This window comes from Salmo trutta, chromosome 15 (genome assembly GCF_901001165.1).
Source record: "Salmo trutta chromosome 15, fSalTru1.1, whole genome shotgun sequence".
Taxonomy (NCBI): domain Eukaryota; kingdom Metazoa; phylum Chordata; class Actinopteri; order Salmoniformes; family Salmonidae; genus Salmo; species Salmo trutta.
This window is the reverse complement of record NC_042971.1, coordinates 58,860,724-58,884,476: the sequence shown is the minus strand read 5'-3', so window position 1 is coordinate 58,884,476 and position 23,753 is coordinate 58,860,724. Positions and strand designations below refer to the sequence as shown.

Genomic DNA, 23,753 nt, shown 5'->3' with positions numbered 1-23,753 from the left:
AAAATCTAATTTGGACTCATCAGACCAAAGGACAGATTTCCACCGGTCTAATATCCATTGCTCGTGTTTCTTGGCCTAAGCAAGTCTCTTCTTCTTATTTGTGTCCTTTAGTAGTGGTTTCTGCTTGTTTTCCTCTCGTGGGTGAGGCTCCAGTCTGCTTGTATTTCCTCCCGTGAGTGAGGCTCCAGTCTGCTTGTATTTCCTCTCGTGGGTGAGGCTCCAGTCTGCTTGTATTTCCTCCCGTGGGTGAGGCTCCAGTCTGCTTGTATTTCCTCCCGTGGGTGAGGCTCCAGTCTGCTTGTATTTCCTCCCGTGGGTGAGGATCCAGTCTGCTTGTATTTCCTCCCGTGGGTGAGGATCCAGTCTGCTTGTATTTCCTCTCGTGGGTGAGGCTCCAGTCTGCTTGTATTTCCTCCCGTGGGTGAGGCTCCAGTCTGCTTGTATTTCCTCTCGTGGGTGAGGCTCCAGTCTGCTTGTATTTCCTCCCGTGGGTGAGGCTCCAGTCTGCTTGTATTTCCTCCCGTGGGTGAGGCTCCAGTCTGCTTGTCTTCATTAGCTACCCCCCAGACAGAGCAGAGGTATGTTCATTTATGAGCAGAATTGTGTTCGTGATGCACCAAACGGAAGACAATGGACTGAAACGGAGGGATTACCTGAACTTGTCCAATAACAAATGTGAATTTATATTTTCCATTGCAAAATGTTGTTGAATGGTGTGTCCTAATCAATACAACGTAGTGGAGGTCAGATGCCAAACATCCACTGACTGGGGAACAAGCTATTGTTGTGACGCACAGGCAAACCACTCTGCTGTTCTTGTTATTTAACCTCTTTTAACCTTTATTTAACTAGGCAAGTCAGTTAGGAACAAATTATTATTTTACAATGACGGCCAAATCCTCACCTAACTCGGATGACGCTGGGCCAATTGTGCACTGCCCTATGGGACTCCCGATCAAGCCCGGTTGTGATACAGCCCAGGATCGAACCAGGGTCTCTAGTGACGCCTGTAGGACTGAGATGCAGTGCCTTAGATCTCTGTGCCTCTCGGGAGGCAACTTTGTTCTTTGTTAAAGGGGGGTGGAAGGAGAGGGAGTTGCACATTTGTTTGAGTTGGTTCATGGTGAATGATATACAGCTGGTTCATGGTGAATGATATACAGCTGGTTCATGGTGAATGATATACAGCTGGTTCATGGTGAATGATATACAGTTGGTTCATGGTGAATGATATACAGCTGGTTCATGGTGAATGATATACAGTTGGTTCATGGTGAATGATATACAGCTGGTTCATGGTGAATGATATACAGCTGGTTCATGGTGAATGATATACAGCTGGTTCATGGTGAATGATATACAGCTGGTTTGAGCTGGTTCATGGTGAATGATGTACAGCTGGTTCATGGTGAATGATATACAGCTGGTTCATGGTGAATGATATACAGCTGGTTCATGGTGAATGATATACAGCTGGTTCATGGTGAATGATATACAGCTGGTTTGTGGATGTATGTACTACAAGGCTAGAGTTTGTATGTGTAAGAAGAGAGATTTGTAAATATGATTTGTTAGACTTGTTGGATTGGACTTGGTTTAGGTAACCAGTAGTAAAAGTCATTGTTTTGGTTCTACACAGAGAGAGTAATGTTTGTGTTGGTTCACAATGGCTCATTCTGCTGTGTAAGTGTTCACCTATTGTAATGTCCTTTATTGTGACAGAACCCTTTTTTTGTACTACTGTAAGCAAAATCCTTTGCTTGTGTGTATCATTATTCAGGCTAAATAAGACACACACACACACACACACACACTTATTCAGGCTAAGACCCATGTACACACACCTACTTCCCACCACACACACACACACACACACCTACCTCCCACCACACACACTTTTGCTCACTCATAATGACAGCCATCAGGTGCCGTTGATGAAAACAGCCTCTAACCTACTGCAGCGCAGCGTACTGCACCGTACCGTAGCATGGTGTGTTTACTGAACAGCAGCGGTTAGTGTTTGAAGCTGCTCTCACTATCCTGTCTGATGCTCCCCTCGCTATCCTGGCTGATGCTCCCCTCGCTATCCTGTCTGATGCTCCTCTCGCTATCCTGTCTGATGCTCCTCTCGCTATCCTGTCTGATGCTCCTCTCGTTATCCTGTCTGATGCTCTTCTCGCTATCCTGTCTGATGCTCCCCTCGCTATCCTGTCTGATGCTCCCCTCGTTATCCTGTCTGATGCTCCCCTCGCTATCCTGTCTGATGCTCCTCTCTCTCTCACACACCCTCCCAGACAAACTGCAGGAGCTAAGCTCAGGGATGGTGGGCGGGCTTAGCGGTGGCTTGGCGCTGTGCTGCAGTGTGGCACATTATGGAGTGATGAGGCCCAGACCATCTGTTAGCAGGCAGCCAAGTAATTCCCTCAGGGCCAAGCTAGGAGATACAACCTGCATCTGAAAGTAATGACCCATGGGCCCTGGTCAAAAGTAGTGCACTATGGAGGAAAATAGGGTACCATTTCAGATACAGACACAACTTTCACCTCCCCGCCCAGCCACGATGGGGCAACCCTAGGGGACATGCCAAGGTTAGTGCCAAGCGACCTACCTACCGCCCTTCCAGGCATCTCTACCGATGGGGCTTAATGTGTGTTTGTTGTAGTACATAGTTACACCAAGCTAGTCTCTCCTACCGACTTGAGTTTCATAATGCCCAGTAGCTAGTGCAAGGCTTTGACTGTGCCTAGGCAAGGGCATAATAACATGTTACTACACTAGTATTTGTGAAATATGACCAATATAAGCACCCACAAAAAAAAACATACAACATTAGGATGTGTTTTCTAGTACGAAATAGTTCCTCACCCTCTGTCCCCACCTCAGCCCAACCCCCTCATCCTTGGTGCTTTCCTGACCAATCACCACACTTCTTCTGCATGGCGCATGAATGATGTTCCCTTCCCGTGTGGAATCTTTTTGTCTGAACTGGCACTGTTTAAGTTAGAAAGGCAATTATCTCTGGACCCTGCGGCCCCACACAAATCCCTCAGAGGTGAAAGGTCAATGTCTCTGTGAGGGCTGGCCATGGATTGGTTCAGCAGCTTAGGCATAATGCACCAACCACTTCACTCTTAATGGTCTTTAGTGTTTGGAAAATATCTCTGGATGCGTGCCAAATGGCATCCTATTCCTTTCGTAGTGAATTACTTTTAACCAGAACCCTGTGGGCCCTGGTCAAAAGTAGTGCACTTATAGGGAATGTGGTGCCATTTGGGACACAAACTGTTTGAGGATGGAATTTGTTCTTCAGCACTACGTACCACGTACAGTTATTTTCCTGCTATGGCTCGTAGCGCATGACAAGTCTGTCTGTGGTGTGTATTTTTTCAACTATTTGGCAGCACAGTCATCAATTTCCTTTTGTTCTCTGATAGTAAGAACAGTCTGCTCCTCTCTGCTCTGCTCTGCTCCTCTCTGCTCTGCTCCTCTCTGCTCTGCTCCTCTCTGCTCTGTTCCTCTCTGCTCTGCTCTACTCCTCTCTGCTCTGCTCCTCTCTGCTCTCCGCTCTGCTCCTCTCCTCTCTGCTCCTCTCTGCTCTCCGCTCTGCTCCTCTCCTCTCTGCTCCTCTCTACTCTGCTCTGCTCCTCTCCTCTCTGCTCCTCTCTGCTCTGCTCCTCTCCGCTCTGCTCTGCTCCTCTCCACTCTGCTCTGCTCCTCTCTACTCTGCTCTGACCTGCTCTGACCTGCTCCTCTCGTCTCTGCTCCATATGATATACAGTGCATTCGGAAAGTATTCAGGCCACTTGACTTTTTCCACATTTTGTTACGTTACAGCCTTATTCTAAAATGGATTAAATAAATAAAAAATCCTTATCAATCTACACACAATACCCCATAATGGCAAAGTGAAAACAGGTCTTTATATTTTTTGTAAACTGAAATACCTGTTTACATAAATATTCAGACCCGTTGCTATGAGACTGGAACTTGAGCTCCTGTGCATTGTTTCCATTGATCATCCTTAAGATGTTTTCAGCTTGGAGTCCACCTGTGGTAAATTCAGTTGTTTGAACATGATTTGGAAAGGCACATAACTGTCTATATAAGGTCCCACAGTTGACGGTGCATGTCAGAGCAAAAACCAAGCCATGAGGTTGAAGGAATTTTCCATAGAGGTCTGAGACAGGATGTGTCGAGGCACAGATCTGGGGAAGAGTACCAAAACACAGTGGCCTCCATCATTCTTAATGGAAGAGATTTGGAACCACCAAGACTCTTCCTAGAAGAAGGCTGTCTGGCCAAACTGAGCAATGGGAGGAGAAGGGCCAAGAATCCGATGGTCACTCGGACAGCTCCAGAGTTCCCTTGTGGAGATGGGAGAACCTTCCGGAAGGACAACCATCTCTGCAGCACTCCACCAAGCAGGCCTTTATGGTAGAGTGGCCAGACGGAAGCCAGTCCCCTGTAAAAGGCACATCAAATCAAAGTTTATTTGTCACGTGCGCCAAATACAACAGGTGTGGACCTTACAGTGAAATGCTTACTTACAGGCTCTAACCAACAGTGCAATTTCAAAAATGTAAAACAGAGGTATTAGGTGAACAATAGGTAAGTAAAGAAATAAAAACCAACGGTGAAAAATAACAGTAGCGAGGCTGTATAGTCGGGCTAATTGAGGTAGTATGTACATGTAGATATGATAAACAGAAAGTAGCAGTACCGTAAAAGAGGGGTTGTGGGGGGGCACACAATACAAATAGTCCTGATAGCCATTTGATTATCTGTTCAGGAGTCTTATGGCTTGGGGGTAAAAACTGTTGAGAAACCTTTTGGTCCTAGACTTGGCACTCTGGTACCACTTGCCATGTGGTAGTTGAGAGAACAGTCTATGACTGGGGTGGTTGGGGTCATTGACAATTTTTAGGGTCTTCCTCTGACACCGCCTGGTGTAGAGGTCCTGGATGGCAGGCAGCTTAGCCCCAGTGATGTACTGGGCCATACGCACTACCCTCTGTAGTGCCTTGCGGTCAGAGGCCGAGCAGGTGCCGTACCAGGCAGTGATGCAACCAGTCAGGATGCTCTCGATGTTGCAGCTGTAGAACCTTTTGAGGATCTCAGGACCCATGCCAAATCCTTTTAGTTTCTTGAGGGGTGAATAGGCTTCGTCGTGCCCTCTTCATGACTGTCTTGGTGTGTTTGGACCATTCTAGTTTGTTGGTGATGTGGACACCAAGGAACGTGAAGCTCTCAACCTGCTCCACTACAGCCCTGTCGATGAGAATGTGGGCATGCTCTGTTGTCCACAATCATCTCCTTAGTCTTAGTTACGTTGAGGGATAGGTTGTTATTCTGGCACCACCCGGCCAGGTCTCTGACCTCCTCCCTATAGGCTGTCTCATCGTTGTCGGTGATCAGGCCTACCACTGTTGTGTCGTCTGCAAACTTAATGATGGTGTTGGAGTCGTGCCTGGCCATGCAGTCGTGGGTGAACAGGGAGTACAGGAGGGGACTGAGCACCTACCCCTGAGGGGCTCCTGTGTTGAGGATCAGCGTGGCAGATGTGTTGCTACCTACCCTCACCACCTGGGGGCGGCCCATCAGGAAGTCCAGGATCCAGTTGCAGAGGGAGGTGTTTAGTCCCAGGATCCTTAGCTTAGTGATGAGCTTTGAGGGTACTCTGGTGTTGAACGCTGAGCTGTAGTCAATGAATAGCATTCTCACGTAGGTGTTCCTTTTGTCCAGGTGGGAAAGGGCAGTGTAGAGATTGCATCATCTGTGGATCTGTTGGGGCGGTATGCCAATTGGAGTGGGTCTAGGGTTTCTGGGATAATGGTGTTGATGTGTGCCATTACCAGCCTTTCAAGCACTTCATGGCTACGGACATGAGTGCTACGGCTCTGTAGTCATTTAGGCAGGTTTCCTTCGTGTTCTTGGGCACAGTGGTGGTGGTCTGCTTGGAACATGTTGGTATTACAGACTCAATCAGGGACATGTTGAAAATGTCAGTGAAGACACCTGCCAGTTCATCAGCACATGCCCGGAGCACACGGCCTTGTGAATGTTGACCTGTTTAAACGTCTTACTCACGTCAGCTACGGAGAGCGTGATCACACAGTCTTCCGGAACAGCTGATGCTCTCATGCATGCCTCAGTGTTACTAGCCTCGAAGCGTGCATAGAAGTGATTTAGCTCGTCTGGTAGGCTCGTGTCACTACACAGCTTGCGGCTGTGCTTCCCTTTGTAGTCTGTAATAGTTTGCAGGCCCTGCCACATAAGATGAACGTCAGAGCCGGTGTAGTACGATTCAATCTTAGCCCTGTATTGACCCTTTGCCTGTTTGATGGTTCGTCGGAGGGCATAGCAGGATTTCTTATAAGCTTCCAGGTTAGAGTTCCGCGCAGCCCACTTGGAGTTTGCCAAAAGGCACCTAAAGGACTCTGACCATGAGAAACAAGATTCTCTGTACTGTTGAAACCCAGATTGAACTCTTTGGCCTGAATGTCACGTCTGGAGGAAACCTGGCACCATCCCTACGGTGAAGCATGGTGGTGGCAGCATCATGCTGTGAGGATGTTTTTCAGCGGCAGAGACTGGGAGACTCGTCAGGATCGAGGGAAAGATGAACGGAGCAAAGTACAGAGAGATCCTTGATGAAAACCTGCGCCAGAGCGCTTAGGACCTCAGACTGTGGTGAAGGTTCACCTTCCAACAGGACAAAGTCACCCTAAGCATACAGCCAAGACAACGCAGGAGTGGCTTCGGGGACAAGTCTCTGAATGTCAATGAGTGGCCCAGAGCCCGGACTTGAAGCCGATTTAACATCTCTGGAGAGACCTGAAAATAGCAGTGCAGCGACGCTCCCCATCCAACCTGACAGAGCTTGAGAGGATCTGCAGAGAATAATTAGAGAAACTCCACATACAGGTGTGCCAGGCTTGTAGCGTCATACCCAAGAAGACTCGAGGCTGTAATCTCTTCCAAACATGCTTCAACAAAGTACTGAGTACTTTTATACATTTGCAAAAATGTCTAAAAACCAATTTTTGCTTTGTTCTTATAGGGTTTTGTGTAGATTGAGGATTTTTTATTTCATTTTAGATTAAGGCTGTAATATAACAACATTTGGAACAAGTCAAGGGTGCAGAATACTTTCTGAATGTACTGTAATAGTTTGTAGCTACGCAGCCAATAAAGACCTGCCAAGACAACCACGCGGTATATCGCGTATACTGTACCATATGCAGGGGTATTTGGAAATAGCCGCGGGATGGTTTTTTAATACAATTGAAATTATCTCTTAAGTTTTTCAATCATTTTAATATTTGTATTCATTTTTTTTTTTATTAAATACCTGCAGTCAACTTGTGCAATGTGTTAGGAGATAAAGCAGATTGTGTTCTTATTTCACCTGTCACATTGTTTTACATGAAGCTTACTTAGTTCCCCAGCACAGTTGAGACGGTCACGTGTTTGTTTGTAAATAACAGGAGAAAGCGGGAGCAGGTGTGTATTGACAGGGGTCGCATTTTATTATGGACGTTAAGTGTTTTTCTGCTTCAATAGACGTGCAACTATAGTTTTCCTTCACAGAAAATACATCAGTGCAACACATTTGCAACACTTCATTTTCATCAGAATACAACAGGTCTTTTTTGCAAAAACGACATGTCCATCATATTTCTAATGTTTAGGCCTATCATTAAAAAATAATGTAGCCAGCTACATTTCCTAATGTTTTGCTTAAAGATAATCTTGCATTTTACCAGAGAAAAATAGGCTGGCTAGACCAAGAAAAGTACCGGAACTGCACATCAGTAGGAGCGCTGTCTGCTGACAGAATGCCCGGTCGTGAATTCACATCAGTAGGAGCGCTGTTTGCTGACAGAATGCCCGGTCGGGAATTCTCATCAGTAGGAGCGCTGTCTGCTGACAGAATGCCCGGTTGTGAATTCACATCAGTAGGAGCGCTATCTGCTGACAGAATGCCCGGTCGTGAATTCTCATCAGTAGGAGCGCTGTCTGCTGACAGAATGCCCGGTCGTGAATTCACATCAGTAGGAGCGCTGTCTGCTGACAGAATGCCCGGTCGTGAATTCTCATCAGTAGGAGCGCTGTCTGCTGACAGAATGCCCGGTCGTGAATTCTCATTCAAGTTTAGAAGTGCAACTGAAGCACAAATCAAATCAAATGGTATTTGTCACATCCACATGGTTAGCAGATGCGAAATTCTTGTGCTTCTACTTCCGACCATGCAGTAATATCTAACAAGTAATCTAACCTAACAATTTCACAACAACTACCTTATACACACAAGTGTAAAGGAATGAATAAGAATATGTACATAAAAATATATGAATGAGTGATGGCCGAACGGCATAGGCAAGATGCAGTAGATGGTATAGAGTACAGTATATACATATGAGATGAGTAATGTAGGGTATGTAAACATTATATAAAGTGTCATTGTTTAAAGTGGCTAGTGATACATTTATTACATCATTTCTTTCATTAATAAAGTGGCTGGAGTTGAGTCAGTATGTTGGCAGCAGCCACTCAATGTTAGTGATGGCTGTTTAACAGTCTGATGGCCTTGAGATAGAAGCTGTTTTTCAGTCTCTCGGGCCCAGCTTTGATGCAGTTTGGAAATTTTACAAGCGAATGTGAATGAGAGATGTTGTGCAAATGAACAAAGTGAATCTAATGCTGAGCAGAAATTACAATATGAAGCATTTTAGATCTGTGTTTACAAAACGCAGCAAGATATTTCTTATGCATTGTGTCTATTTGTTGTTGTTGGTGTGTAAAATGCAGAATTCTGAATGAAATTAAACTTGCTGTAACTAAGTGGCTGATTGAGTAAGGTGGCGGCAGTCGTCTACAGCGTTGAAGGCAAAGCCCTTTTGGATTAGTTTTTTTTTTTTTATAACTGCTGCTGCCATCTTGATTTCCTTGCGTTTTTTTTCTCCTCTTTGTTCTCAGCCCTTCTGCCCCCCCCCCCCCTTTCTCCTAGCGACTCCAGACTACACACAGACACAGCATGTAGACATGCTGCTGGAGAGCCAGAACTACATGCGTCAAAACTTTGTTCATTTGCACATTTCACATTCGCTTGTAAAATTTCCAAACTCACCAAATATGCCATTTGGTAGCTACTGCCCAACCATAGTTTGGACCTGACTGGATTTACAACCCTGTTCTGTTTGGACTGAGCTGAGCTGTTAGTGAGCCAAGCTTTCACATCTCGCTCTTTCTCTCTCGATTCAATTGAAAGGGCTTTATTTGCATGGGACACATATGTCTACATTGCCAAAGCAAGTGACTAGATAATAAACCAAAGTGAAATAAACTAACTACTAACGTTAGCTATCAAGCTAATGAAGTTAGTCAGAGATGAGTTTTCCAATTGCGCTGGAGAGGTAAATGAACGGTTCCAGCGCTGTAGAAGCTGTATCTTCTACTACGCTTTGTTTCAGAACAAACTGGATCACTGAGTTCCAGCGCTGTAGGAGCTGTATCTACTACGCTTTGTTTCAGGACAAACTGGATCACTGAGTTCCAGCGCTGTAGGAGCTGTATCTACTACGCTTTGTTTCAGGACAAACTGGATCACTGAGTTCCAGCGCTGTAGGAGCTGTATCTACTACGCTTTGTTTCAGAACAAACTGGATCACTGAGTTCCAGCGCTGTAGGAGCTGTATCTACTACGCTTTGTTTCAGGACAAACTGGATCACTGAGTTCCAGCGCTGTAGGAGCTGTATCTACTACGCTTTGTTTCAGGACAAACTGGATCACTGAGTTCCAGCGCTGTAGGAGCTGTATCTACTACGCTTTGTTTCAGGACAAACTGGATCACTGAGTTCCAGCGCTGTAGGAGCTGTATCTACTACGCTTTGTTTCAGGACAAACTGGATCACTGAGTTCCAGCGCTGTAGGAGCTGTATCTACTACGCTTTGTTTCAGAACAAACTGGATCACTGAGTTCCAGCGCTGTAGGAGCTATATCTACTACGCTTTGTTTCGGGACAAACTGGATCACTGAGTTCCAGCGCTGTATCTACTACGCTTTGTTTCAGGACAAACTGCATCACTGAGTTCCAGTTTGGCAATTGTTTGCTTGCCGAGGATTATATATAGGCTTGATGTGGCTTCCTTGATCACACAGGTTGCCAGCCTACGTAAGAAACTGAGGAAATGTTTACCTTTTCTATGCCGGTGCCTGGATGGCGTTCACACCGACTGGCCGGTGTTGCCCAGAGTTTGTTCGCCAGGGGAGCCATCTCCTGCCTTTCCTCCTCCATCTGATAGCAGAGTCGAAGGAGCACAGCAAGAGGAGCATGACAATCAATGATGGTTGCATGTCACGTGCCGTGGAGGCCAGCACCAATCTGTGAAGCGTGGGAGTGGGTGGATTTCTAAGTCATTCTCGCCAGCCGTGATTTTGTGCATCTCCGTGGTAAGGAATGTGACAGTTCCTGGTGCAAAAACAATGTCCTACCCCGGAGCTCGAGTAAATGACATTACTAAGCTGCTCCCGAATACACTACTCCAGGACATGGACATCAATGCTATTGTAGTCCATGTGGGTTTTAATGACATTATGAAGGGCAGCTCTGAACAGTTGAAACTGGATTTCAAAGAGCTGATTGACTCTCTGCTAGACGCTAATAAAAGACCCATCATATCTGGCCCTGTGTCCTCTCTGAATCGTGGCATTGAACGCTTTAGCAGGATTCTTTCTCTTCACAACTGGCTACGTGATTATTGCAGCTCAATGTGTGTAACATTTGTTGACAATTTTGATACCTTTTTGAAACAAAACACGTTTTATAAGGAGGATGGGATCCACCCAAATCATTTGGTTTCCTGGATCCTTTCACAGCATTAAGGCTGCGTTGAGAAAATGAATTATCAATGACCCAAGCCCAGCTCAGCTAATCCCTACCATTGTGACGCTGAGTTGTCATAATGCTTCAGAAAATGTATATTACACCAGGGGCGTTGGTAGACACAATGTAAGTAACCTAATGTATGTCCCTGTAACTGCCCTGTATGCCTCTGCTGATCCTACAGCTATTGTATGCAGCAATCATGTGTCTATGAACCAGATTTATGTTGTTAGCACTGAGGCGGTGTGCCCTAGTAGGAAGTCTGTGTGCAGCTCACCCTGCACAAACTAACATAAATAACATGAGCATATCTACTTCTGCTAAGCTTCCCAGTAAAGCAATGAAAACAAGCAAGCATCCCAGAAAAGTGCTCAAAATAGCCCACGTTAACATATGTAGCTTAAGAAACAAGCTTCATGAAATGTGTAACTTGCTAGTAACAGATCACATTCATATCCTGACTATCTCTGAAACTCAATTAGACAATACCTTTGATACAGGGGTAGCAATACAAGGTTATAACATTTACAGAAAATAAATGCCAGTGGTGGTGTTGCTGTTGCTGTTTATATTCAGAATCACATTCCGGTAAAGATTAGAGAGGATCTCATTTTAAATACTGTTGAAGTAATCTGGCTACAGGTTCATCTGCCTCACCTAAAGCCCATTCTGGTGGGAAGCTGCTATAGACCACCAAGTGTTAACAGTCAGTATCTGGATAATGTGTGAAATGCTTGATAGTGTATGTGATATCAACAGAGGTATATTTTCTGGGTGATTTAAATATTGACTGGCTTTCATCAAGCTGCCCACTCTAGAAAAAGCTTCAAACTGTAACCAGTGTCTGCAACCTGGTTCAGGTTATCAGTCAGCCGACCAGGGTAGTTACAAACAGCACAGGAATGTAATCATGTATTGAACACATCTTTACTAATGCTGCAGAAATGTGTTTTAAAGCAGTATCCAGATCCATCAGATGTAGTGATCACAGTATAGTAGCCATATCTAGGAAAACCAAAGTTCCAAAGGCTGGGCCTAATATAGTGTATAAGAGGTCATACAATAAGTTTTGTAGTGATTCCTATGTTGTTGATGTAAAGAATATCTGTTGGTCCATGGTGTGTAATGACGAGCAACCAGATGCTGCACTTAGCACATTTATGAAATTGCTTATTCCAGTTACTAATAAGCATGCACCATTTAAGAAAATGACTGTAAATCCCTGTGGATTGATGAGGAATTGAAAAATGCTATGGTCGAGAGTGATGAGTCAAAAGGAATGGTAACTCTGGCTGCACAACCGATTGGCAAACGTACTGCAAACTGAGAAATCATGTGACTAAATTGAATAAAAAGAAGAAACTACCCTATGAAACAAAGATAAATGACATAAAGAATGATAGTAAAAAGCTTTGGAGCACCTTCAATTACATTTTTGGGGAAAAAAGGCAAACTCAGCTCCATCATTCATTGAATCAGATGGCTCATACATTACAAAACCGACTGATATTGCCAACTACTTAGCAAACTTAGGCATGACATGCCAGCAACAAATGCTGACACTACACATCCAAGTATATCTGACCAAATTATGAAATACAAGAATTGTACTTTTGAATTCTGTAAAGTGAGTGTGGAAGAGGTGAAAAAATTACTGTTGTCTATCAACAATGACAAGCCACCGGGGTCTGACAATCTGGATGGAAAATTACTGAGGATAATTGTGGATGATATTGCCACTCCTATTTGCCATATCTTAAATTTAAGCCTTCTAGAAAGTGTGTGCCCCAGGATTGGAGAGACGCAAAAGTCATTCTGCTACCTAAGAATAGTAAAGCCCCCTTTACTGGCTCAAATAGCTGACGAATCAGCCAGTTACCAATCCTTAGTAAACTTTTGGAAAAAATGGTGTTTGACCAGATACAATGATATTTTACAGTAAACAAATTAACAACAGACTTTCAGCACGCTTATAGGGAAGGACATTCGACAAGCACAGAACTTACAGAAATTACTGATTGGTTGAGAGAAATTGATCATACAAATATTGTGGGGGCTGTTTTGTTAGACTTCAGTGCAGCTTTTGACATTATCGATCATAGTCTGCTGCTGGAAAAACGTATGTGTTATGGCTTTACACTCCCCGCTATAATGTGGATAAAGAGTTACCTGTCTAACAGAACACATAAGGTGTTCTTTAATGGAAACCTCTCAAACATAATCCAGGTAGAATCAGGAAATCCCCAGGGCAGCTGTGTAGGCCCCTTACTTTTTTCAATCTTTACTAACGACATGCCTCTGGCTTTGTGTGGACACCAATAAGAAGAAGAGACTTGCTTGGGCCAAGAAACACGAGCGATGGGTCCAAATGTGAGATTTTTGATTCCAACCGCCATGTCTTAGTGAGACACAGATATGAGAACTCCTTCAAGACTGTTGGAAAAGCATTCCAGGTGAAGCTGGTTGAGAGAATGCCAAGAGTGCGCAAAGCTGTCATCAAGGCAAAGGGTGGCTACTTTGAAGAATCTGAAATATAAAATATATTTTGATTTGTTTAACACTTTTTTGTTTACTACATGATCCCATACGTGTTATTTCATAGTTTTGATGTCTTCACTATAATTCTACAATGTAGAAATTAGTCAAAATAAAGAAAGACCCTTAAATTAATGTGTCCAAACTTTTGACTGGTACTGTATGTCTCTAATATGGTAATACAATTGGCAGGATGTTAGGAAGTGCAGCTCACTTTCCACCTCATTTTGTGGGCAGTGTGCACATAGCCTGTCTTATCTTGAGAGCCAGGTCTCTCTCTCTCTGTCTGTGTCTCTCTTTGTTTTTCCTCTCATTGTCATTCAACCTCACAAACAGAAAGACGGCACTCGTCATACATACAGTACAGTACCCATCTCTGCTGTGGGTGTATATTTTGTAACTTCTGCCACTCTGCATGACTGCTTTATTCTGAGCTGTAGACATAAAGAATAAACAGATACTGTATCATTATAGAGACATCTCATCATGTCTGTTTCAGCTGCTGCAGTCTCCCGAGGTTAAGGAGGATGCAGTCCTCTGCTGTTCTATGGAGGTATGTACTCTTCATATTATATATATTCTGTCCTGTACGTCAACACACTCCCATCTTCACTGAAGCCTGTTACAGTACACATTGGTCCTTTGTATATTAATGTACAAAGAGGCAGTAGAACAGAGTGCATGCAGTATACACTGTATGTTATTCAGCCCAAGCCAGTTGTAGTCAGTCTGTTGTCTGTCTGGATGTAGAGAAGGAATCTTTCTGTCTCAGCATGAATTATAGAGTGACACTGAGGTAGTGTAGAGGCTAAGAACAGAGTCTGAAACTAGTTTGCAGACTAGAGACTAGAGCCTGGAGCTGGGTTGGAGATCAGAGGAGGGCTGGGGAGGAGAGGAGAAGAGGGCTGGGGAGGAGAGGAGAAGAGGGCTGGGGAGGAGAGGAGAAGAGGGCTGGGGAGGAGAGGAGAAGAGGGCTGGGTTGGAGATCAGAGGAGGGCTGGGGAGGAGAGGAGAAGAGAAGAGGGCTGGGGAGGAGAGGAGAAGAGGGCTGGGGAGGAGATCAGAGGAGGGCTGGGGAGGAGAGGAGAAGAGGGCTGGGTTGGAGATCAGAGGAGGGCTGGGGAGGAGAGGAGAAGAGGGCTGGGGAGGAGAGGAGAAGAGGGCTGGGGAGGAGAGGAGAAGAGGGCTGGGGAGGAGAGGAGAAGAGGGCTGGGGAGGAGCTCTGTTCAAGGCAGAGAAAGAGAGAGCACAAGGGCAGGGCAGGGAAGGGAAGGTGACCTGTCAGGCCAGCTCTAGGAAGTCTGCCATAGCTGTAGTGGAGCTAATCACTAATTGTTTGAATTCAGAATTTTCACATTGTTTTGTATGGGAATTTGAGAATATCAGACGGACTGGACAGACAGGCCGAGGTTCCTATAATGGGACTCCATCCTTCCGTGACAGACGTAGGTTAAAGAGCGTGCCCCTAACCTTCCACAACTCAGACACCCCCACTCGGAAGCTAGCCAAACCCGACCATCAGATAGATTGACAGCCCCACTCTGAAGCTAGCCAACCAGCCCCGTCCCTTAGACACCCCCACTCTGAAGCTAGCCAACCAGCCCCGTCCCTTAGACACCCCCACTCTGAAGCTAGCCAACCAGCACCGTCCCTTAGACACCCCCACTCGGAAGCTAGCCAACCAGCCCCGTCTCTGACAGACACCCCCACTCTGAAACTAGCCAACCAGTCTCTGACAGGCACCCCCACTCTTAGCCTTCCCTGTAGCTCAGTTGGTAGAGCATGGTGTTTGCAACACCAGGGTTGTGGGTTCGATTCCCACGGGGGGCCAGCACAGAAAAAAAAACTATGATATGTATGAAAATGTATGCATTCACTACTGTAAGTCGCTCTGGATAAAAGCGTCTGCTAAATGACTAAAATGTAAATGTGTCTCTGACAGACACCCCCACTCTGAAGCCAGCCAACCAGTCTCTGACAGACACCCCCACTCTGAAGCTAGCCAACCAGTCTCTGACAGACACCCCCACTCTGAAGCTAGCCAACCAGTCTCTGACAGACACCCCCACTCTGAAGCTAGCCAACCAGTCTCTCAGACAGACACCCCCACTCTGAAGCTAGCCAACCAGTCTCTCAGACAGACATCCCCACTCTGAAGCTAGCCAACCAGTCTCTGACAGACACCCCCACTCTGAAGCCAGCCAACCAGTCTGACAGACACCCCCACTCTGAAGCCAGCCAACCAGTCTGACAGACACCCCCACTCTGAAGCCAGCCAACCAGTCTGACAGACACCCCCACTCTGAAGCTAGCCAACCAGTCTCTGACAGACACCCCCACTCTGAAGCCAGCCAACCAGTCTGACAGACACCCCCACTCTGAAGCTAGCCAACCAGTCTCTCAGACACATCCCCCACTCTGCAGCTAGCCAACCCGTCTCTGACAGACACCCCCACTCTGAAGCTAGCCAACCAGTCTCTCAGACAGACACCCCCACTCTGCAGCTAGCCAACCAGTCTCTGACAGACACCCCCACTCTGAAGCTAGCCAACCAGTGTCTCAGACAGACACCCCCACTCTGAAGCTAGCCAACCAGTGTCTCAGACAGACACCCCCACTCTGAAGCTAGCCAACCAGTCTCTCAGACAGACACCCCCACTCTGAAGCCAGCCAACCAGTCTGACAGACACCCCCACTCTGAAGCTAGCCAACCAGTCTCTCAGACACATCCCCCACTCTGAAGCTAGCCAACCAGTGTCTCAGACAGACACCCCCACTCTGAAGCTAGCCAACCAGTGTCTCAGACAGACACCCCCACTCTGAAGCTAGCCAACCAGTCTCTCAGACAGACACCCCCACTCTGAAGCCAGCCAACCAGTCTGACAGACACCCCCACTCTGAAGCTAGCCAACCAGTCTCTCAGACACATCCCCCACTCTGAAGCTAGCCAACCAGTCTCTGACAGACACCCCCACTCTGAAGCTAGCCAACCCGTCTCTGACAGACACCCCCACTCTGAAGCTAGCTAACCCGTCTCTGACTAGCCTTCTTAATATTCAGACGGCTAGATGTAACCCGACTCACCTCTCCTCCTAACCCCCTCCCTCCTACCCTCCTCCTCTCCCTCCCGCTCCTCCTCTTCCCTCCTACTGTCCTCCCCTCTCCTCTTCCTTCCTCTTGTCCTCTCCTCCCTCCTCCTAACCTCCCTCCCCTCTTCCTCCCTCTTCTCATCCTCCCTCCCTCCTCCTAACCACCGTCCTCCCTTCTCTTCATCCTCCTCCCTCTCCTCTTCTCCCCTTCTCTCTGTCCTCCTCCTCTCCTCCAGCTGCAGTCCACAGGTCATCTCCTGGAGGAGCAGCTTCCAGAGATGATGACTGAGCTCCTTGCCACAGCCAGGGACAAGATGCTGTGTCCGGCTGAGTCCCAGCTGACCCGCTCCCTCCTCATGGAGGTCATTGAGCTCCGTGCCCACCACTGGACCCCTCTGGAGGCCCTCACCACACAGTACTACAACAGGACCATTCAGAAGCTCACCACCGCCTAGCCACCCAGGACCCAGGCCTGGACCTAGGCTCACAGGTCTTCAGGTCTCTCTTGAAAAAGACATTTTATCTCAATAAGACTACCTGGTTAAATCAAATAAAAAGGTCCACTTGTCTGACATAGGGAGGCCTTAACTGGGTTGATAGCTAGGATGCATGGGACCGTACCAGGCGGCAGTACAGAATTTATCTGGGGCCGAAAGGGTTTAGGTTACGGTTTGGGGATGAGACAAGTGACAAGACAGAAACATGTGAAACCATGCATAACTACACACACAACTAAAAAGACTGGCCATGCTGCCTGCTCCAATGAGACGGGAGGAGGACAAAGAGTGATTGTGAGGCACGTAGAGGAGAGGGGTGTGTGGGGGTACAGGGTCGGGTAACAGCCGTCTCTGGGGAACAGAGGGTCTCCTCAGAGGTTAAAAAGAGAAGGTGGTGTCCAGAGGGACATTTCATTCTCTATCTCTTTTGTGATTGTTTGCCAACTACCCGCCCTCCTATCTGTTTCCTCTGTCTCTCCTCCTCCTCTCAGCTCTAGACCCCTTCCACCCCGGGGTCTATGTGGCTGGCTGGGGGAGCATGCTTCCCTCTAGTTTGTCCCCTCACCAGGCCTCGCTCTCTGCCCAGGCCTCGCTCTCTGCCCAGGCCTCGCTCTCTGCCCAGGCCTCGCTCTCTGCCCAGGCCTCGCTCTCTGCCCAGGCCTCGCTCTCTGCCCAGGCCTCCCTCTCTGCCCAGGCCTCCCTCTCTGCCCAGGCGACCCTCCTCTCTGCGATCCTCCTCTCTGCCCAGGCGACCCTCCCTGCCTCCCTCCCCCCAGGCCTGCCTGCCTCCCTCCTCCCCAGGCGACCCTCCCTGCCTCCCTCCCCCCAGGCCTGCCTGCCTCCCTCCTCCCCAGGCCTGCCTGCCTCCCTCCTCCCCAGGCGACCCTCCCTGCCCCCCTCCCCCCAGGCCTGCCTGCCTCCCTCCTCCCCAGGCGACCCTCCCTGCCTGCCTCCCTCCCCCCAGGCCTGCCTGCCTCCCTCCCCCCCAGGCGACCCTCCAACCCCCCAGGCAACATGGAAAGGCCTGCTTTAGTCCCCTGCCAGATGCCCTTTGTGTGTCTGATACACTGGGACACTGGGCCTGGCCTGCTGACCTGTTTTGGCTTGCTGGCAGATGGCTAACGTTACTGGAAGAAGACTCAAGTGGGCTGGCTGCAAGACAGACACAGGCCAACCCAGCCAGGCTAACCCAGCCAGGCCCCTGACAGAGAGGGCCCACTGGGTCTGTCATGGGGGAGACTTGAGGACTTGGGGGCAACTGCTTTGTTGAGGCTTCTTTGTCATTGTCCTTTTGGGAGGGGTTTAATTTCCTCTGTCCGTGCTTTTGTTACCTTCTGTATAAATATTATTATATTATCGTTATCATTATTATTCTATTATTTCTTTTAAATCAGGTTTAAATATGTATGATTATGGAATATTTTAGGGCTGACCTGTTGCACAGGTTTGATTTGTTTTAAATGGTTTTAAGGCGATTATTTGCTTTAAAAGTCAAAAATATCAATTAACAAATACATTTTAACAGTGGTAATGGGTACTAGTATTACAGGATCCTCAATAGGTTTGAGGTGTTGGTTGACTAGACTAAGAGGGAAGGTTTGAGGTGTTGGTTGACTAGACTAAGAGGGAAGGTTTGAGGAGCTGGTTGACTAGACTAAGAGGGAAGGTTTGAGGTGTTGGTTGACTAGACTAAGAGGGAAGGTTTGAGGAGCTGGTTGACTAGACTAAGAGGGAAGGTTTGAGGTGTTGGTTGACTAGACTAAGAGGGAAGGTTTGAGGAGCTGGTTGACTAGACTAAGAGGGAAGGTTTGAGGAGCTGGTTGACTAGACTAAGAGGGAAGGTTTGAGGAGCTGGTTGACTAGACTAAGAGGGAAGGTTTGAGGTGTTGGTTGACTAGACTAAGAGGGAAGATTTGAGGTGTTGGTTGACTAGACTAAGAGGGAAGGTTTGAGGAGCTGGTTGACTAGACTAAGAGGGAAGGTTTGAGGTGTTGGTTGACTAGACTAAGAGGGAAGGTTTGAGGTGTTGGTTGACTAGACTAAGAGGGAAGGTTTGAGGTGTTGGTTGACTAGACTAAGAGGGAAGGTTTGAGGTGTTGGTTGACTAGACTAAGGGAAGGTTTGAGGTGTTGGTTGACTAGACTAAGAGGGAAGGTTTGAGGTGTTGGTTGACTAGACTAAGAGGGAAGGTTTGAGGAGCTGGTTGACTAGACTAAGAGGGAAGGTTTGAGGTGTTGGTTGACTAGACTAAGAGGGAAGGTTTGAGGAGCTGGTTGACTAGACTAAGAGGGAAGGTTTGAGGTGTTGGTTGACTAGACTAAGGGAAGTTTTGAGGTGTTGGTTGACTAGACTAAGAGGGAAGGTTTGAGGAGCTGGTTGACTAGACTAAGAGGGAAGGTTTGAGGTGTTGGTTGACTAGACTAAGAGGGAAGGTTTGAGGAGCTGGTTGACTAGACTAAGGGAAGTTTTGAGGTGTTGGTTGACTAGACTAAGAGGGAAGGTTTGAGGAGCTGGTTGACTAGACTAAGAGGGAAGGTTTGAGGTGTTGGTTGACTAGACTAAGAGGGAAGGTTTGAGGTGTTGGTTGACTAGACTAAGAGGGAAGGTTTGAGGTGTTGGTTGACTAGTCTAAGAGGGAAGGTTTGAGGTGTTGGTTGACTAGACTAAGAGGGAAGGTTTGAGGTGTTGGTTGACTAGACTAAGAGGGAAGGTTTGAGGAGCTGGTTGACTAGACTAAGAGGGAAGGTTTGAGGTGTTGGTTGACTAGACTAAGAGGGAAGGTTTGAGGAGCTGGTTGACTAGACTAAGGGAAGGTTTGAGGTGTTGGTTGACTAGACTAAGAGGGAAGGTTTGAGGAGCTGGTTGACTAGACTAAGGGAAGGTTTGAGGTGTTGGTTGACTAGACTAAGAGGGAAGGTTTGAGGTGTTGGTTGACTAGACTAAGAGGGAAGGTTTGAGGAGCTGGTTGACTAGACTAAGGGAAGGTTTGAGGTGTTGGTTGACTAGACTGAGGGAAGGTTTGAGGAGCTGGTTGACTAGACTAAGAGGGAAGGTTTGAGGTGTTGGTTGACTAGACTAAGAGGGAAGGTTTGAGGTGTTGGTTGACTAGACTAAGAGGGAAGGTTTGAGGAGCTGGTTGACTAGACTAAGAGGGAAGGTTTGAGGTGTTGGTTGACTAGACTAAGAGGGAAGGTTTGAGGTGTTGGTTGACTAGACTAAGAGGGAAGGTTTGAGGTGTTGGTTGACTAGACTAAGAGGGAAGGTTTGGCTAGAAAGAAGAATCATAGATGTGATTGGTTTGAAGTCAGTCAGACTAGTGGCCTTGTCAACTATAATACATTTATGAAGTTGCGTCCTGTTTTAAATATGAAGGCTGGGAGGTAGAGAGTGCTTGCTGAGACGGAGTGACCGAATTTGAGTTTATTATTTCTTCCAAAATGAAATGTAGCTCCTTTAAGAGGAGGAAGAAACAAGCATGATAAAATCCTTCTTCAAATGGTCTCCTGTTCAAGCAGCCATTTTGCAAGTCTTTATATCTGTATAATGATGACATCTTTTAATCTGTGGTATTTTACAGATCATCTTTATGATATAATGTAGGTAGCTAGTATGTGATTCGCATTATTCTGGCTTCTGCAAATGTGTTTACCACGATATTGACGTATACCAACCCACTCATCATTCTATCATTTGATGGGCTGTATTTAATCCACTGTACAGTAATTACCAGTATTTAAGAAAACAGAGCGAGTGCTCAGGGGGCATGGTGCAAACAGTGACTATGGCTACATCCTAATTAGATATAGGGTTGTGTGGATAGGAAGGTGGCCTTTCTATGTCTTCTTACTATGGCTTCGGGTCATGAACTGCTCTGTCTGGGACAGTCTGTCAGTCCTATAACTACTAGTGTTACTTGCTCCTGATTTCCCATTGAATTGAATCTCTCTGGGAAGTTTAGTGTTATTTTTTTTTCTGTCTTGCATCAAGAATCCAAATCTTTAAGGTAGTCACACACCCAAGTCAATAGGAGGGTCTTGAATTGAAACGTATATAATGAGTTGGGAGATCTATACAAACCCATCCGTCTAAGTGTGCGCATGCCTATGAGCTGATTTTATTTATTTTATTTGAGGTTTTTATTTAAAATGTTCATTTAGTTTTTATTTGATCAATGGGTTTTGATTTTCAGTGACTGAATCCATTGTGATACCGATGATCTCTTGCCTGGTAAGTGTGGTATTACTGTGATATTTTAGATTGAAAGCAATGCTGTAGTGCTATTGGCCGATTCCAGTTCCATATGCAATGGAGTGACACATTGAAACACAACGGGGTCCTTCCTCATCTGTGACACTGGGCCTCCCGGCGCCCTCTGACACTTGACCTTTAGGTCACGTGACGTACCCGACTATTGAATGCAACGCATCTCCATTTGCATGTCATTGACATTGGAACGAGGGAGACGGAATGAGATGGGAGGTGTTGGCGTGGTTACTCCAGCGTGCTAGTCTACCAGCCAGAGGGTGCACAGATGATGAGCTGTAGAATTTGTGGTTGGTCATCAATTCGTTTTTTTTAATTTTTTATTAAGCAAAAAAATAAACTAACTGAAAAGAGAAGTGGAACAAAATGTGTTGTTGTTTTTCCCTGCCTACGTCTGTGTTCATATTCAGTGGAACAAAATGTGTGTGTTGTTTTTCCCTGCCTACGTCTGTGTTCATATTCAGCGGAACAAAATGTGTGTGTACTGTTGTTTTTCCCTGCCTACGTCTGTGTTCATATTCAGCGGCTGTATTGATGTCTGGACATCTCCCCATATCCTGAGGACATCTCCCCCTTCACTCCATCACCTCCTTCAGCCACCAAAACCTCTCTGTTTTAGAGGAAAACATCTTGTATGTCTTATGTGTTGGCCTTGTCTCAAACAGAATGCATGTAATACAGTTGAAGTGGGAAGTTTACATACACTTATGTTGGAGTCATTAAAACTCATTTTTCAACCACTCCACAAATTTCTTGTTAACAAACTATAGTTTTGGCAAGTCGGTTAGGACATCTACTTTGTGCATGACACAAGTAATTTTTCCAACAATTGTTTACAGACAGATTATTTCACTTATAATTCACTGTATCACAATTCCAGTGGGTCAAAAGTTTACATACACTAAGTTGACAGTGCCTTTAAACAGCTTGGAAAATTCCAGGAAATGATGTCATGGCTTTAGAAGATTCTAATTGACATCATTTGAGTCAGTTGGAAGGGCACCTGTTGCATGACTGGACGTCCTTGGCCCAGTTTGTTGGTTTTGTTAGGCCCTGACCCAAACCTGGGCCCTGGGTGTCTGAGCCCACCCCTGGAACACAGGCAGGACGTCTTTCAGCGTCCGTCCACATCAATCACAGTCTAGGGGTGGGAGGGTGAGACTGGTGGAAATCTACTTCTGCTATAGGGGAGGGGGACGTTCTGTTCCTCTGCTCAGACGTTGCTGACTCATGCCAGTAATGAGTGGGATCCCGAGTGGCGCAGCCGTCTAAGGCACTGCATCTCCGTGCACGCGGCGTCACATGCAGTCCCTGGTTCGAATCCAGGCTGCATCACACCCGGCTGTGATTGGGAGTCCCATTCGGCGGCGCACAATTGGCCCAGCGTCGTCCGGGTTTGGCCGTCATTGTAAAATGAGAATTTGTTCTTAACTGATTTGCCTAGTTAAATAAAAAATGCCTCCCACAACACATGTAGTTTGGATGCGTGAAGGTGCCTTTATTTAGAATAGTACCTAAATAGTAGTGGTGTAAACTCACGGCACTGTATCAGTGTTCACTTTACTGCAGTCATTTGTTGTTATTCTTTCACTGTATCACCCAATAAAAACATAATTGGTCTTTCAGCTTTTTAATGCACACCATCTTATACACACAACTAAATTCTCGGGTTTGATTAATGGCAATAATGTGAGCAGACAGTCGGAAACACCATCTGAGACCATGTTAGATACACTACTATGTGGGCACCCCTTAAAATTTGCTGCTGACCGATGTATTAAATGCAGCACACAGTCGTGCAATCTCCATAGACAAACACTGGCAGTAGAATGGCCCGTACTGAAGAGCTCTGTGACTTTCAACGTGGCACCGTCATAGGATACCACCATACCTAAAAGTTAGTTCATCAAACTCACTACCGAGTTCCAAACTGCACAAGAACTGTTCGTTGGGAGCTTCATGAACTGGGTTTCCATGGCAGAGTAGCCGTACACAAGCCTAAGATCGCCATACGCAATGCCAAGCGTCGGCTGGAGTGGTGTAAAGCTTTCCACCATTGGACTCTGGATCTGTGGAAACGTGTCCTCTGGAGTGATGAATCACGCTTCACCATCTGGCAGTTCAACAGACTAATCTGCGTAATGGCGGATGCCAGGAGAACACTACCTGCCCAAATGCATAGTGCCAACTGTAAAGTGTGGTGGTGGAGGAATAATGGTCAGGCTGTTTTTCATGGTTCGGGCTAGGACCCTTAATTCCAGTGAAGGAAAATCCTTAATGCTACAGCATACAACTAGATGATTCTGTGCTTCCAACTTTGTGCCAACAGTTTGACCTCAACCCCATCGAACACTGTTGGGATGAATTGGAACGCTGACTGCGAGCCAGGCCTAATCGCCCAAAATCAGTGCCCAACCTCACTAATGCTCTTGTGGCTAAATGGAAGCAAGTCCCCGCAGCAATGTTCCAACATCTAGTGGAA

The 23,753-nt window shown here is 46.5% G+C and overlaps 1 protein-coding gene and 1 long non-coding RNA gene across 2 annotated transcripts in view; both read left to right on the top strand.

Moving 5' to 3' along the window:
• Positions 1 to 17,250, top strand: part of ctif (CBP80/20-dependent translation initiation factor) — a 151,754-nt gene extending 134,504 nt beyond the window's left edge. The window contains exons 12-13 of the mRNA XM_029690268.1: positions 13,922 to 13,975; positions 16,748 to 17,250. Coding sequence (XP_029546128.1) covers positions 13,922 to 13,975; positions 16,748 to 16,966 — 273 coding nt within the window. The 3' untranslated portion in view covers positions 16,967 to 17,250. The remainder of the gene's footprint in view (positions 1 to 13,921; positions 13,976 to 16,747) is intronic.
• Positions 17,251 to 17,960: 710 nt separating this feature from the next.
• Positions 17,961 to 21,638, top strand: LOC115149454 (uncharacterized). Its single transcript, XR_003866874.1, has 2 exons — positions 17,961 to 18,891; positions 18,927 to 21,638. It is a non-coding gene; the product is annotated as an uncharacterized LOC115149454 (long non-coding RNA).
• The last annotated feature ends 2,115 nt before the right edge of the window (positions 21,639 to 23,753 follow it).